Consider the following 17,565-nt stretch of genomic DNA (forward strand, 5'->3'; position numbering starts at 1 on the left):
TAATTCCCTGGTTTACCCCTGGCACTTTTCTTAAATAACTGAGCGACATGCATAATTTTCCAGTTTAAAGGAATGGTGCCTAAACTGAGAGAACCTGGAAAAACCTCTTCATCTTTAACAATAGGCATTTAGTGTTCATTCCCAACTTGGTGCATCCGGGATCCACTGTTCAGTCTGCATTCCCTTAACCTCTCCCTCCTTATGAAATCACCTAACCATATTCTTAGCCATTTCCTCAATCCTGCCATCTCACAAGGTCCCTCTACTCCCATTGTGTCAATCACAGATAAGGCCTTTTCTCATCATTTGCTTGTAACCCTCTCCACTCACAACCCCATTCTCCCTCATCCCTCACTTTCTTCTGTGTTCTTCCCTGGAAAAGTGTCTCCCTAAGTTATTTACAACAGCACTTCAAATTGCCAAAGTCATTAGCAACTCTCCCAGCTCATCTTTCTTGTCTTGTCTACAACTTTGACAAGGCTGACCTCACCATCCTCCTGTAATTCATTCCCACCCCATTTCCGCAGCTACTGATCTACTCAATCACACTCTCATCTCAACCTCTCATGGCATTGAAGAACTCTGAAGAAGAGTCATATGGACTTGAAAAGTTAACTCTGTTTCTCTCTCTACAGATGCTGCCAGACCTGCTGAGCTTTTCCAGCATTTTCTGTTTTCATTTTGATGTCCTTGTCCCCATTCAAACTATTCTCTCTCACCAGGACTTTCTCCATGGTATGGTGCCATATCATCTCCCTTAAGTCCAAGGAATGCCAACTATAATGTTTACAGTGGATTACTGGTTTATCCATTCATCACTGAGCTTGTTGTGCTCTCCTCTGCCAAAAATGTTCTCTATTCTCAGATCATCCTGCAATGCAAAGATTAACCCCAGCTTAGACTTCTCACACCACTACAAACTATTTTCTGAAACCCCTGTTTTCTGTCCTTCCTATTGTCATCTCCAACAACAAATGAGAAAACCCATGGACTTCTCTGTCATTAAGATTGAATCCATGTGTTCAGCTGCCTCTACCACTCCCTCCCTTTCCCAATCCCATTGTTCTGTAAAGGGTTAATAGAATGGATAGGCTAATCTATGGTGCACATGCTGATGTGGCACTGACACAGCATGGGTGAAGAACTGTGTGGAACAGACGGACAGCCCTGAGGGAAGAAGTGTCTTCCCAATAACTCACTATGTACATACTGTAACTAGTGTAAATAAACTCATTTTTTAAGTAAATATCCTGGTATGTCTGCAGCTCTTCCTTGCTAGAATCCTGGCCTAGCACCTTCTACAACACCCACCAGGCCCAAACTTCCCTTCAGATTCTCCCCTACCCTAGATCTGAACTTGCATCTTTCTCTAATTTCCTTCCTAGTTCTGCCCATTGTCACCCCAAGCTCATCTTGCCCATAAGACCCACTTCCTGCTCCCTCGTTCTGATTCTCATCAAAGTGTTGACCAACCTACTCCCTATCTGGGCCCCTTCGTCATCTGCTATTGCTATCAACTCTCTCTCCACAGTTAATGTTGCTTTCACCTTCCAATCTGCCAGCAGTGCCTCCTCCTCAAAATAGCTACCCTTGATCCCTCTTTACTGGCAAATTACCAGCCCATTTCCAAACTCCCTTGGCAGAATTTTCTGCCTGTCGGGCGGGCCCAACCCAACCTCTGGTGGGTGGGGAGCCCAGCGTGACATCCGGCAGGAAGCACTATGCGCTTCCTGTGCAGGTGGGGGAGGTGGGGATTCCCCAAAAGCGAGAGTGCGTTCTTTCTACACATGTGCACGAAAGAGCACATATCTCCCTGAGGCTAAGATTTGCCTCAGGGATATTGCTGACAAGTCTAAAAATTTCCTAAAATGTCCACCTCATGTGACAATGTCACATGAGATGGGACGTGTTCATAATTTACATTATAAGCTTATTAAACTCTTTAAATCCCTACATGAAACCTCATCCTGCCGGTGGATGAGGTTTCATGTTTTTTCTATTTGCCACCAGGGCTCCTGGCCGACTCACCAACTTTAAGGTTGGACAGGCAGGTCCTTTAATTGGTTAAATGATCCTGTCAATGGCCTCAATTGACGATTGACAGGTCGGCGGGCCCGCAGCTGATTTTCCTGCGCCCCCACCTTCCTGTAAATTTAAATAGGGCGGGGTGACATTGGGGGTTCCACCCGACGTCATCCCGCGTCATTTTACGCGTTGGCAAGCGGGCCTCGCCCCTGCTCGCCGACGACAAAATTCTGTCCCCTATTTCCAAAGTCCTTGAATGTATTGTCATCTCCCAAATTTATGCCCACTTTTCCTACATCAATATGTTTGAATTCATTGAATCAGAATTCGGTTCTTGCCACAGGACTGAAATTAGCCTTTCAAATGACATCTTATGTGACTGTGACTGTGGTAACGTATCATTCCTTGTCCTTCTTCACCTTTGATCTGGGTGACCATACTATCCTTCCCCAATGCCTGTCTTCTACCATTGCGCCGGTTGGCATTGGCTTCACCTGGTTCCAAATCCTATCATAGACAGAGAATCACCAGCAACGAAGTCACTTCCTGTTCCTGCATAGTTAACTCTAGAGTTCCTCAAGGCTCAGTACTTGGGGTCTTTAATTTCTCCTTTACGTGAGGCCTTTCTGTGGCATCATCTGACAACACATCAGGTGCCACACGTACATTAACAAAATCCAGCTCTAGCTCAACACTGCATCTCTTGACCCCTCCACTGCCTTTGATTTGTCACTCTGCTAGTTAAACATCTAGTACTGGATGAGCAGAAATTTGCTCCAATTAAATATTGGGAAGGTCAAAGCCATTGTGTTTGTATCCCCCTCCAACATACTCAGTTCACTAGCCATCAATTCCATCCATCATCCTGACAACTACCTGAGGCTGGGCCAGGTCATTCACAGCCTCGGAGCACTGTTTGATCTGAACTGAGCCGCGGATCCCTCATCATCTTCATCACCATTTGGGGGAGGAAATCTGCCACCCTAACCTGATCTGGCCTACATGTGGTTCCAGACCCAGAACACTGCCCTCTGAAACGGCCTATCAAGCCACTCAGTTGTAACAAACTGCTACAGAGAAATCTAGTAAAAGAAGATCGGACGGACCACCCGTAAGCACCGGAAATTTCAAACGCCCAGTTGACCCTGCAAAGTTCATATCAATAACATCTGGGAACTTGTGCCAAAATTGGGAGAACAGTCCCATAGACTAGTCAAACAACAACCTGAGATAGTTTTAGTCACAGAATCATATCTTACAGCCAATTTCCTAGACACCTGTATCACCATCCTTGGTATGTCCTGTCCCACCAGCAGGGCAAACTGACCAGAGGTGTTGGCACAGTGATATACAGTCAGGAGTCATCAACATTAACTCTGGACCCCATGAAGTCTCATGGCATCAGGTCGAACATGAGGGAGGAAACCTCCTGCTGATTATCACCTACCGCCCTTCCTCAGTTGATGAATCAGTGCTCCTCCATGTTGAACACCACTTGGAAGATACATTGAGGGTGGCAAGAGCACAGAATGTACTCTGGGTGGGGGATTTCAATGTCCACCATCAAGAATTGCTCATTAGCACCACTATTGACTGAACTGGCCGAGTCCTGAAGGACATAGCTGCTAGACTGGGTCTGCAGCAGGTGGTGAAGGAACCAACAAGAGGGAAAAAAAACTACTTGGCCTTATTGTCACCAATCTACTTGTCACATCTGTCCATGACAGTACTGGTAGGAGTGACCACTGCACAGTACTTGTTCAGACAAAATCCAATTTTCACACTAAGGATATGCTCCATTGTTTCATGTGGCGCTACCACTGTAATAAAAGGGACAGGTTCATAACAGATTTAGCAACTCAAAGCTGGGCATCCAAGAAGTACTGTGGGTTATCATCAGCAGCAGAATTGTATTCAGCCACAATCTGTAACCTCATGATTCAGCATATTCCTCACTAATATTGCCATCAAGTATGGGACCATCCCTCATTCAAAAAGGACTGCAGGAGACCATGCCAGAAGCAGTACCAGATAAAAATGATGTGCTACCTGGTGAACCAAAGCACATGACTACATGTATGTTAAACAGAGGAAGAAACATACCATAGACAGGGATTGGCGATCCTACAACTAACAGATCAGATCAAAGCTGCACAGTCCTGCCGCATCCGGTCATGAATGGAATCGGATACTCAACAACTAACGAGGGGAGGAGGCTTCACAAAACATCCTTATTCTCATTGATGTGAGAGCATTGACGTCAGGGCAAAGAAAAGAACAAGCACTTGCAATAGCCTTCAGCCAGAAGTCCTGAGTTAATGATCCATCTCCCCCTCCTCTTGAGGTCCTCACCATCATAAATTCCGTCTTCAACTAATTCAATTCACTCCATGTGCTATCAAGAAACAGCTGGAGGTATTGGATACGACTAATGCAAGGGGCTCTCAACAACATTGATAGTGGAGGAAGTGAAATGAAGAAAGGGAATACACTTAGGATCAAAGGGGAAACATTAAATTGAAAAACAGGAAATTACTTTGAGAAAATTAATTCTCCAGGACATCTCTGCAGGAGTTCCTCAGGGTAATGTCCTCAGCCCAACCATCTTCAGCTGCTTCATCAATGACCTTCCTTCCATCATAAGGTCAGAAGTGGGGATGTTCACTGATGATTGCACAATGTTCAGCACCATTCGCAACTCCTCACATACTGAAGCAGTCCATGTCCAAATGCAACAAGACCTGGACAATATCCAGGCTTGGGCTGACAAGTGGCAAGTAACATTCACGCCACAGAAGCATCAGGCAATGACCATCTCCAACAAGAGAGAATCTAACCATTGCCCCTTGATATTCAATGGCATTACTATCACTGAATCCCCCACTATCAACATCTTGGGGGTTATCATTGACCAGAAACTGAACTGGACTAGCCATATAAATACTGTGGCTACAAGAGCAGGTCAGAGGCCAGGAATCATGCGGTGGGTAACTCATCTCCTGACTCCCCAAAGCCTGTCCACCATCTACAAGGCACACATCAGGTGTGTGATGGAATACACCCCACTTGCCTGGATGAGTGCAGCTCCCACAACACTGAAGAAGCTGGACACCACGAAGGACAAAGCAGTCCATTTAACTGGCACCACATCCACAAACATTCACTCCCTCCACCATTGACACACAGTGGCAGCAGTGTGTACCATCTACAAGATGCAGTTCAGGAATTCACCAAGGCTCCTTCAACAGCACCTTCCAAACCAATGAACGCTGCCATCTAGAAGGACTTGGGCAGTAGATAGATGGATACACTACCATCTGGATGTTCCCCTCCAAGCCACTCACCATCCTGACTTGGAAATATACCACCCTTCCTTCACTGTTGCTGGGTCAAATTCCTGGAACTCCCTCCCTAACAGCACTGTGGCTGTACCTACACCACATGGACTGCAGCGGTTTAAGAAGGCAGCTTTCCATCGCCTTCTCAAGGGTAATTAGGGATGGGCAATAAATGCTGGCCTAGCCAGTGAAAACCACGTCCCATGAATGAATAAAAACAAATGTCACTTAGTGTGCTGTTAGAACCTCAGTTATCCCTGAAACCGCAAGGTTTACTTTTTGCAAGTCTCGATCTTATTCATTGTTAAAAGTTAATGGGGATGATTTGCCCTGGGTACCTGAGATTCTAAAGAGCTACCAAGAAGGCCAAGATACAGTCTTAAACTGAAACGCTGATTTGACACAGATTTGGCACAAGTTATTTTGGTTAAAGAGTTGAAGTTTACTCTAAGAATGGCCACCCAGGTTGGGATATTACTGCTTCATAAGTTGACTGCACTCCATTCAATTCACATGTCGCACTCCATTCTCTTAGGTTCAACCCCAAATTTGTTATCAAAAATGCTCCCGAGGATGGTGCTGTTATTGTCTGGCATACTGACCTCTACCTCGCAGAGACTGAGCGCCAACTCGCAGACACTTCCTCGTACCTCCCCCTGGACCATGACCCCACCACCGAACATCAAGCCATTGTTTCCATGGCTGTCACTTGCCTCATCTCCTCTGGAGATCTTCCCTCCAAATCTTCCAACCTCATAGTCTCCTAAACATGGACAGCCCGCTTGTACCTCTTCCTCAAAATCCACAAACAGGACTGTCCCGGCAGAACCATTATGTCATCCTGTTCCTGCCCCACGAAACTCCTTTCTTCCTATCTTGACTCCGTTCTCTCTCCCCTTGTCCAGCTGCTTCCTATCTACACCCATAATTCCTCTGATGCCCTAAGTCGTATCAAAAATTTCCAGTTTTCTCGTCCTAACCATTTCCTCTTCACCATGGATGTCCAATCCCTCTACATCTCCATCCCCCACCGGGATGGTCTGAGGGCTCTCCAATTCTTCCTTGAACAGAGGCTTGAACAATCCCCATCCTCCACCGCTCTCCTCTGTCTGACTGAACTTGTGCTCTCACTGAACAATTTCTCCTTAAACTTGTCTCACTTCCTCCAAATAAAAGGTGTGGCCATGGGTACCCACATGGACCCCAGTTATGCCTGTCTCTTTATGGTGCATGTGGCACATTCCTTGTTCCAGTCCTACTCAGGCCCCCTCCCACAACTCTTTCTCCAGTACATAGATGACTGCTTCGGTGCTGATTCATGCTCTCGTCTGGACCTGGAAAAATTCATTAGTTTTGCTTCCAGTTTCCATCCCTCTATCACCTTCACGTGGTCCATCACCGATCTTCTCTTCCCCTCCTTGACCTCTCTGCCTCCATTTCAAGAGATAGGCAGTCCACCAATATTCATTACAAGCCCACCGACTCCCACAGCTAGCTTGACTGCAGCTCCTCACACCCCGCTTCCTGTAAGGAGTCCATCCCATTCTCCCACTTTATTCATCTCTGTTGCACCAGTACCAATGATGCCGCTTTCCAAAACGTTCTCCTGACCTGTCTCCCTTCTTCCTTAACCAATGTTTCCCACCCACTGTGGTTGACAGGGCCCTCAGCCATATCCAACCCACCTCCCGCGCCTCTGCCCTCACACTTTCTCCTCCCTCCGAGAACCATGATAGGGTCATCCTCGTCCTCACTTTTCATCCCACCAGCCTCCGCATTCAAAGGATCATCCTCCGCTATTTCTGCCAACCCCAGCATGATGTCACCATCAAACACATCTTCCCCTCACCCCCACCTGTCAGCATTCTGTATGGACCGTTCCCTCTGGGACACCTTGGTTCAATCCTCCATCGCTCCCAACATCTCATCCCCTTCACACAGCACCTTCCCATTGCAGAAGGTGCAACACCTGCCCCTTTACCTCCTCCCTCCTCATCATCCAAGGGCCCAAACACTCCTTTTAGGTGAAGCAGCGCTTCAGACTGGGTGACCGCGTTGTGGAACACCTTGGGTCTGTCCGCAAGCATGACCCAGACCTTCCTGTCACTTGCCATTTCAACACACGACCCTGCTCTCATGCCCGCATGTCCATTCTTGGCCTGCTGCAATGTTCCAGTGAAGCTCAACGCAAACTGGAGGAACAGCACCTCATCTTCCGATTAAGCACTTTACAGCCTTCCGGATTTAACACTGAGTTCAACAACTTCAGACCATGAACTCTTCACCATCTTCACCCCCTTTTTAATCCCCGTTTCTTTTTTAAATTCATTTTTATTTTTTATCCACTTATTTTCATTTTTATTAATTTATTCATTGTCTTATCGCCTTTTTTAAATCCCCTTTTTATCCCTTTTTCCTTTCTTTTTCCCCAGCCACTGCCCCCTCCCCACACCCTATCCCCAAAAGGGCCATCTGTTCCTTGTTCCATGTTGTTCTTTGACAAAGTGCTTACCCTTGTTCTGCTATTAACACATTCTGCTTTCTTACCTGTAAGCAACTATCAGCACCTCCTTTAGTCCTTACTGCTACCATTGACACTCCTGTTGTCTTTTGTCCATGACACCTTTGTCAGTCTCTCCTTAGCCCCCATCTATTTCTGGCCTTCTATCCAGCTTCACCTGCTCCACCCTCTTAAACAGTATAATTTCCATCACATTTCTACTTCTCTTTAGCTCAGAAGAAGGGTCATACGGACTTGAAATGTCAACTCTGTTTCTGTCTCCATAGATGCTGTCAGACCTGCTGAGTTTTTCCAGCATTTTCTGTTTTTATTTCAGATTTCAAGCATCTGCAGTATTTTGCTTTTAACACAAATTGTCTGATTGTGCTCATTAACGAGGCTCTGTGGCACAATGGTGGCCAACACTTCAACTAACAGCAACCAGCTGTTTGGGAGTAAACTGGCTGTGGATTTTGAGCACAATTTCAAGGTTAAATCTTGCGCTGCAGCTGGAGGTTTGAAGAAGATTTTTAAATACATTGGTAGTCATCTGAAACATTTGATCAAGTCTTCAACAATAATCTATCAACACTTATTCCAGAAATTATCTGAGGACATCACCCTGAAAGAGTAAGGGCTGTGCGGCTCTCTGGATAATTCTAAAATATAAGGTACAACAAATAATTGGAAGGACCAAAGGAATCTGTCAGTGGATTGTGATAAAATGGTGGAATGAGCAACAAAATGGCAGATGGAGTTCAGTGTATGTAAGTGTGCGGTGGTACACAATGGTTAAAAAGGAAAAGTGTGTACTTTGATGGGAAGCAAGATGGGTGAGGTCAAAGAGTAGCCTGGTCTGGGCAGTAACGCTCATAAGACATTTAAAGCAGCACAAAAACTTTAAACCCTGAATTCTTTTAGCTTTTCATGTCAAGGTACAGTCTACAAGAGTCGCAATCTCATGGTAAATCTGCACCGAATCTTAGGGAGACTGCTGTTGGCACACGGTGTACATTTTTGGACTCCAAATTATAGGAAAGATGTTGAGGCAGATTCATTTGGATGCGACAATGTCTGGCAGCAGGAAATATAAATACAAAGAAGGTCTTTGAAAATTGAAACTGTTTTCATTTAAGCTGTGAAAATTAAGAGGTGACTTGATTGAGTTACTTGTCTAACTAACTTCTCTAAGACTTTTCATAAAGTGAATATCTACCATTGGCATGACTGAGGGGAGAAATTATGAAGAACTATGATATAAATGGGGCATGTGGACACTTAAGGGTTGTGAGGTGATATTGCTGATTTTAAAGGGTCAATTTCTTTTAGCAAAAGAATCAATAGCCAAAAGGAATTGACTTAAAATAATTGTTAGAAGAATTATACAGGAGTTGAAAAAGTACTTGTTCACTCAGAGGGAGAGTGGGGTTCTGGAACTTTGATGAGCCGGAACCTAAAAGGTTATGGACCAAGAGTGGGTTTACACTGGATAGCGCTGTTTTGGCTGGCATGGATACAATGGGCCAAATTGTGGCACTCCTTCTGTACCAGAAATATTTCTACATTTCTATGAGAGATCATCTAGACAATGACAAGTAATTGTATCTTTTGCAGAACCAGAGGACAGCCCGGGCTTGAAAGGGGGTAATTTCCAAATTAATCTGCAGAAACAATATTTCAGTGAGTGAGTGATTAATCCAATCGAAGAGGCTCTTCGTGAAATGCTGCAAGCTGTTAGAATTCATTCATTCAAAGGTAAAACTAGATCGATCAATTTCAGAAATTAACATGTTGGGATCCAATATGTGAGTAATTAGAAAAGTAGTGGGGTAAGTATAGAACAGTTGGCAGAAAAAAGGTGATTTTGGACTTTGCTTCCCAACCTTTTCCACCACGGAGTTTTTCCTCACCTCATGTCTAGGTGCATTGTGGGTAGAGATTGATTGATATGAATTGTCGAATATCATTATATTGTACAACTTCCTAGATCATAGAAAACAAACCAGAGGGGCATTAGCAATTGTTAGAAGAGAAATGACCATGTTCTCTCTTCATTTCTAACCAATTTAGGATTTACCTCCTCCCAAATATCCTTCTCTTTTGTAAACACAAATGAGAAGTCCTTGTTCAGCATCCAAGCTTCTCCAATAACCTGCCGGTAACTCAGTATCAGCTCCTCTCAAGAGGAGCCACCTGGTGTTTAATCATTCCTTCTTAGAGATTATTTGTAGAATATTTTACTGCTCTTTAATATTTCAAGATACTCTTCTCATAATTAGTTAGGCAGAGAATGAGCATTACCCATAATGTTAACATCAAGCTGTGTGATGAATGCTGTTTGACAAAGCCCTTGGTTATTTAGCATCTTCTAATATTGTGGCTGAACACAGTCTAAAAAGAGCAGATGAATCCACTGGAGTAAAAGAGAAATGATGTGGTATTTAATGTTCGCTGATGAACAGGCATTAAAATGAAATACAGCAACCAAAATGACATTTTAGGCCAGAGTAATGATTTATATATAGAGAGAAGAGTTGTGTGTCTTTTTTGTTTGAAGCAATCGGTGACATTTGCCACAAAATAATTGTGTTTCTGACAAGTGTCCCCTTTAACAATGAAGATACCACAAAAAGATTGGCTCACAACAAACTAAAAAGGGTTGTGAGTTAAGAATATTATTCTATTTTGACAGTAAGTAAAAGTGAATATGTCCAGTGGTGCTCAGCAGTGTTTGCTGCGGAGGTAGTAATCCAAACATTGAATGTCCTCTGATTGCAATTAATTGTTCACGTTATAATTAGCACTAACTCACACTAATTGCCTACCATCTGTTTTGCTATACATGCCATATTTGTATTGCTCCATTATAGTGTATTTATTAACACAATAATTTAAATCATTGAAACTTGTTTCAAATGAAATGTGCAGAAGGTGGAGTTTGGTAGCATTTCTCAAACTCGGGTTATCTTTGCTAACAGTTGCAAATGGAAGTGATCGTTGGTTCTTTCTCACTCGATGTTGCATCTTATCATTGCCTTTGCAATAAATCCAACAAAACGAAAAGGAGACCAGCAGCCAATCAGATAAATGGGGACTGGAGGGCGGGCCTAGGAGAAATGCAATAAAAACAAGCGAAAACCGACTACGGACAGCTCGAAAGTGTTAAGACTGGAAGAGTAACGAGAGCAGTAACCATACCAAGCAAACAATTCAGTGCAGCCGACAGGACTGCGCTCGCTCAGGTCGGCAAGGTTTTGTCGCAGCATGCGGAAGCTTTCGGTGCAGAATCTTTGGCTAGGTAATTTAGTTAGATTTGTATTCTGTTCAATCCATTTTTGACGGGAATCTGTGATGATGAATATTTGATTTATTTTGTTCTAGAATCATGAGGTAAATGAAACGAAAATTTCTACATAAAAGCAACAACTTTCTAAAGCAGTGTTTGGTGGTTTTAATACGAACTAACATGAATCTTCCTGAGATTCCTTTTCCTTGTATTCCAGAAGAAACTTTAAATATTAGAATTGGGATACTGGGTTTGGATTGGGCTAGGTATTGCAGGTTTCAAAAATGGAATAATGGTTTGTTTTATGTTCCTAAAGGTTGATTGGAACTCATCCTGCATCCAAGATTTATTTCAGTGAGTTCACTGACTACAGTGCTGCCGGCTCTCGGGTCAGAGTCCACGGTGCTAAAGTACTCGGAGCTGTGGCCAAAGCGATTGGGCACTTGGATGATCTGCATACTCACCTGGAACCGCTTGCCGCCAAACATGGCCATGAACTTCTGGTGGATCCTCAAAACTTCCCGGTACGTATCCACTTCACAGATTCTTACTGGTGTCCATCTGACCACTCTGATGATCAGAACTGTAACTGGACATTTCGATTGCTGCATTTCCAATGGAAATGTCAGTCTGTAAATACTTCAGGCCTGTACACATTTATGGCGGTAAAAGTATAAACGTCCGCTATTCATTTCTCTTTTTAAAAATGGGGAACAGCTTCTGACCAATACTCCATCTGGGGTGCACACTCCAAATCAGGAACTCCACAAAAATAGAGGGAACGTTGTTTCCAATTCATTTTCTCTTGATTTTTTTTTTACTGATATGTGCTACATGTATCTTGATAACCGTGGCCTGCCACCTGGATGATTTCGGTCCTGCTACCCACTGTGCTCTGGACAAGTTGCTTACTCTAATTTGCCGAGAACTGAGCTCCCAGTATCGTTAGAAATGTAGCAGAAAGCAGTTTGATTCACATCCTTCAAACCTCTGTGCACCTTCCCTGCAAGGCAATAAATCCTCGCTCTTGTAAACAAACTTGATTTTGCTGTAGCTCCCACTGTTTAATCTAGTTTGCATATTTCATCAGTTTTTTTCCATTTTCTAATTGTTACTGAGGAACAATAAACATTTGCTTTCATCAATGATACCTAGTCTGCTGCGTGTGATTTACATAAACACATTGCATTTAAGAATAAAAAAAACTTGTAGAAATAAGTAAGAATGAGGGAGACAAGTGCAGCCTGTACCTGAACTTTTACATGACAACTTAAGTGGGAAGAACAAATAGTGAAGTAAAGACATTTTAGCAACTATAAAGCCATTGGTGGTCTTGCATTCGGAAATGAACAGATTCATAGCAGTACTTCATTCAATCAGAACTAAGAGTATTTCTGTTTTATGTGATCTGTACACAGAAACCAATGTAATAAAAGCTACCTTCATAACAAGGATAACATTTTAAATTTGTTCTTTGTTTAAAAAAAATAATTAAATTAACTATTACCAAGTTTGCTTAGATTAAAATTTAAAATGTTAACTTACTTGGTGCTTCATGGTTTACCAGTAGTTCCATTAGAGCATTTCTTTTCTTTGATTAAGGGTTCATCCACAAACCTCCCATGGCAATATCCAGTTGATTCATATTTCAGTCTCTATTCTCTGGGAATCTATCCCAGCTGTTCAGCATTCTTTCTGTGAAGAGAACACCCTGATATCACTCCTAAACTTCTCTTTCAGAACTTTCAGCCTGTGTTCTCCTTTCCAGGTGAAAGGTCTGAGGAACACTCTGGTACAAAATATCAACACTCGGAGTCCAGATGCAAGGTTCAAGTAGTCCCTTTATTACACATGCAGGGAGCAAACGCTGGGCAATCCAGTTGCTTCTCCACAGAAGTTCAAATGAGCAGAGTTTATTTATTTTTTACTTTCAGTTACAGCTTAATGGTATTAGACAAAGGCCACAGCACAAATGATTCCATCCCACCCTCCCCCGCTAGGCTGATAATTGTATTCTTGTATAGTAATTGCAGTGCAGAGACTAAGCATTGTCCTTTTGGGAGATAGCAAAGAATATGTTTGTTCTGGACAAAAGGTTTTCAAGGGCTGACTGGATGTGGTTCGAGGCCATTAGACAGTGTGAAATGGCCTTCCTCATTTCACAGAATCACAGTGCAGACAAGGCCACTTGGCTCATCAAGTCTGCACTGACACGTGGGAAACATGTGTTTCTACTTACCTAATCCCATTTACCAGCACTTGGCCCATAGCCTTGAATGTTATGACATGCCAAGTGCTCATCCAGATACTTTTTAAAGGATGTGAGGCAACCCGCTTCCACCACCCTCCCAGGCAGTGCATTCCAGACCATCAGCACCCTCTGGGTAAAAAATGTTTTCTCACATACCCCCTAAACCTCCTGCCCCTCACTTGAACTTATGCCCCCTTGTGACTGACCCTTCAACTAAGGGGAACAGCTGCTCCCTATCTACCCTGTCCATGCCCCTTATAATCTTGTGCACCTCGATCAGGTCGCCCCTCAGACTTCTCTGCTCCAACGAAAACAACCCAAGTCTATCCAACCTCTTCACAATTTAAATCTATCAGCCCAGGCAACATCCTGGTGAATCTCCTCTGCGCCCCCTCCAGTGCAATCACATCCTTCCTATAATGATCGAGATATCCTGTGTCCCCACCTGTGTGTGTCTCCCATTTCCTAACTGCAAATTTACAGCTGAGCCTTTTGTGCAGATTTTTAGCTTTCATGTAAGGCTGTGATTGTGTTTGATTTGGTGCCCGAGCTGCTTGTCCTGGCTGGCACTTCAAAGTAAATCCAAATTTTCTGCATCTTCAGTCTCCCCTTTTGGGTGCGTAACCGTTAGGTTAAGCTGGCCAATTAATCTGCGGCCGATGGTTCTGTCACGGATCCAGTGGTACCGATCTGAGCAAGTCCTATGGTCCATGGCATCACCCGGACCTCTCCCCAAGTTTTTAAGCTTACTAATGCCCGAGATTCCTGTCATTCTGATGGTGCGCGGCCACCAAGACGGGAGGCTGGGACGCTACTACATTAATATTGTGTTGTGTCCCAGCAGCCGTTCTTGCTCCCTTACCATTATTTTTGCCCTATGCCTAAGGGCTTCCTTCTTACAGATGCGACATGCTGCAATTCCTCACGCCAATGCTAACACTAGCTGCACTGCGACGAGTATATGAGAGATTATTCTTATCCAGGGGTGTATATCCACATTCAGCCCCCAGTCCCACACTTAATCCCACCATGTCAGATCTCTCAATTGTTCTTCCATATCATTCATTAGCTGTTTAAACACTGTCCGTAACACGTGGTACTGTATCATCACCTTTCATAAGTCACCTTTAATCTTTGTGAGACTTTCAGGAAGGTGGTGATTTGGGGCCTGCTTAGGTTCCTTATACTGTTCCAGGGTATCATGGAGTGTGTCGGAGGTGATGACTGAGACCTGACCCCTTTGTTGGATGTACACCATTCACGTGTGTCCGATAGTAACTGGGAGCCAGGTTTAAAGCAGAAGCTGGGGGTGGTGATGTTGCAATGGAGGCTCTTGTATGTGTATGATTACTCAGTAGGTGTTTCACAGTATTTCCCCTTTCCCTTGTATAGAGCAGGTGTGATGGTTTTCTCTGTGAGTAATTTCTAACATACAACCCTCCGTTCGGTTGGATCCACATTCGTCCAGCCCCCCCAGTTCTGACTGGATGGGGGCAAATCGTGAGGGTACCTTTCCTCCTGCACCCGCTCAGTGATACCCCGTAAATGATGTCATTTTTGCATTTGGCATGCATGTCTATGGGGTAGTACCGGAGGAAGTCGTTGTCTCAGATTAACCCAATGTTCTCCACTTGGTACTGAGGATACGGGTCCATGTCTGCGGTGATTGTAGGGATTGCCAATACCTTGCCTATCACGTTCATTTGGTTTTTGGTGCACTTCTGAATCACCGGATAGCCCCTGGACATTCCTTTCAATGTACAGGCATCAATGACGCCTGGGTTCTTGGCCATCACCCACAACCGGGCACTGTTGATCCAGCCCGGTTCCTCCATCCTTTGGATCTGGGCCAGATTGTGCCTTAATTACCTGATCATCCACTGGCCGTAAGCATGGCACAGCTGGCTTTTTTGGGTGCTGTCCTCTTTTCGTTCCTCCCTTTCTATTAATTGGCTGATAGTTTTAGCATGGCTCTCTATGACGTGTACACTTTCCAATAGAGATGCCACACTCTTGCCCCGTTGGGCCCCTGCCATTTCACCGCCCCTCGCTGCCTCATGACCCCTTTAAGATTTTTGACCTCGGAGTTGATTCCTTGAATGTCGAGAGAGTTTACCAGGGAAGTCCCTGTGTTCAACCCTGTCAGTACATTGTTAACTAACCCTGTCTTCTGGTAGTGGAAAGCAGCAGGTCCCCTGAATCTAATGGCGCCCGTGGCATCAACCGCCTGATTAATCACAGCCTTTCTCAGTCATTTGTATAGTTTTCGTCAGGGCGCTTGGTTACTGCAATACTCAGGCAGTTGTACACCTGCCAGCTTCACAATTACTGGTACAAATTCATGTTTAACGTTATCACACATTAGTTCACCGTCCATATATAGTACCAGTCCATTCTGTGGCCCAGGGGTCATGTCTGGGCAAGATAGTCTCTGTGGTGTCATTGAGTCCTGTGATAGCGGGGTGGTGTCAGTCAACGGGTCTGCCATTGTTGTCAACTCCGCGTGTTTGTGCCTCAGGATCCAATGCCAGGTATCTGTCAATCCCAAGTCCTCCTCCCCGTGACAGTGACCCCAGTTGTTGTTGTCCAGGGATGTGAAGGTAAATTGCGAAAAACCTCTCACCCATTCTATCAGGACCTGTGCCCCCTTCGCATATGTCCAGGGTCCGTCTGATCCATCGCTGATCTGGAAGCATGTTGGGCCCTTGTTTTCCCATCGGAGTTCCATTCCCATATGTGAGCTCTGCCCTAGGCTCTCTCCATCGCTCATTCCAATGGATAGTTGCATAAACCCAGTGCCACACTTGAAGGGCATTGACCTTTCCATTGTGACATTCACACCTCCTTTCACGCAATATCCGTTGCTGACATTCTTGTAGTATAAGCCCATACCGGCCGCTGCTTCACGGTTTACATTCTGTATGCTGGTGGCTGCGATAGCCAGGGCCCTGGTAATGATTATTGACACCCAGCTTTTTCCATCTTGGTGTGGAGGTTACCCAGTTATTGTCATTTCTGTAATGAAGCATATTGCTGGTGATCACCAGGGGTTAGGTCGTATATAAGAGGCAGCTTTCTCCTTTTCACCCCTCCTTGTACACAGCCCACGGTGACCCTCCCCGTAGTTGTGGATTCCCCCTTTGTCTTTCGGATAGCCAGTCCTCCAGATTGGGAATGAATCCTAAACCACTTGGCTAACACAGTATGGACTGCTCGTTGTCCGGTTTCCTCCCACTGCCCAGTAATTCAGTCTTTCTTACTCACATCATACCTTTACAGTCGATTCAACTTACCTTTTCCCTTCATATCGACGCAGGCACATGACTCGCTGGTCAAAATAATTTTGTACGGTCCAGTCCATTTTGGGGCAAAACCTGGTTGGCTAGGGGTGATTTGAACAAACACCATGTCTCCAACCTCAGCTGGTGATGACAGGTTTCCCCCCATTTGTCCTCTCTTCTGAATCCCTGATAGCCTGTTGGTTTTTCACTTCCTCTTATTATACCTTTAGCTGTCCATACAATCGCTTAAAATAGTTTTTAATTTTATCTCTGATGGGTCCCATATCCTCGCTTCTGGTGCCTATACCCCCTGGCAGGTGCATAGCCCTCCCGGTCATCAACTCATAAGGGGTTAACCCAGTTGTCCTGTTAGGGGCAGCCCTCAGTCACATCAATATGCAGGGGAGCACATCCACTCATCCCCTTCCAGTTGCTGTGATTGCCTTTCCAATAGCGTTTTTTAATGTGCAGTTGATATGTTCTACCCATCCCTGAGCTTTGCGGATGGTAAGGTAAGTGAAATTTCTGTTTTACCCCGAGCAGCTCACATGTCCTTTTCATAACACTGCCCGTAAAATGCGTTCCTTGATCCGAATCAATCTGTAAAGGGATTCCCCACCTTGGTACTACTTCAAAAGCGAGGATCTTTGCCACCATGGTGGCGCTGCAGTCCCTGGCGGGGAAAGCCCCCAACTATCTAGTGAACTGGTCAATTATGATCAGGCAGTATTTCTTTTCCATGCTGTCGGAAGGGGTCCCATAAAATCTATCCGTAGGTTTTCCCACGGGCCCTTGGGACACGACTGATGTGATAGCCTTACTTTGATTGGTTTGCCAGGGTTATGCTGGGCGCAAATGTTGCATCTCTGATAATACTTGGCTAC

At 44.6% G+C, this 17,565-nt stretch overlaps 1 protein-coding gene across 1 annotated transcript in view; it reads left to right on the top strand.

The window, feature by feature from the left end:
* Positions 1-8,275: 8,275 nt before the first annotated feature.
* Positions 8,276-17,565, top strand: part of LOC121288390 (hemoglobin subunit alpha-2-like) — a 56,047-nt gene continuing 46,757 nt past the window's right edge. Inside the window, exons 1-3 of the mRNA XM_041206943.1 lie at positions 8,276-8,353; positions 11,016-11,161; positions 11,466-11,673. Coding sequence (XP_041062877.1) covers positions 8,276-8,353; positions 11,016-11,161; positions 11,466-11,673 — 432 coding nt within the window. The remainder of the gene's footprint in view (positions 8,354-11,015; positions 11,162-11,465; positions 11,674-17,565) is intronic.

Source organism: Carcharodon carcharias, chromosome 15 (genome assembly GCF_017639515.1).
Source record: "Carcharodon carcharias isolate sCarCar2 chromosome 15, sCarCar2.pri, whole genome shotgun sequence".
Lineage (NCBI taxonomy): Eukaryota > Metazoa > Chordata > Chondrichthyes > Lamniformes > Lamnidae > Carcharodon > Carcharodon carcharias.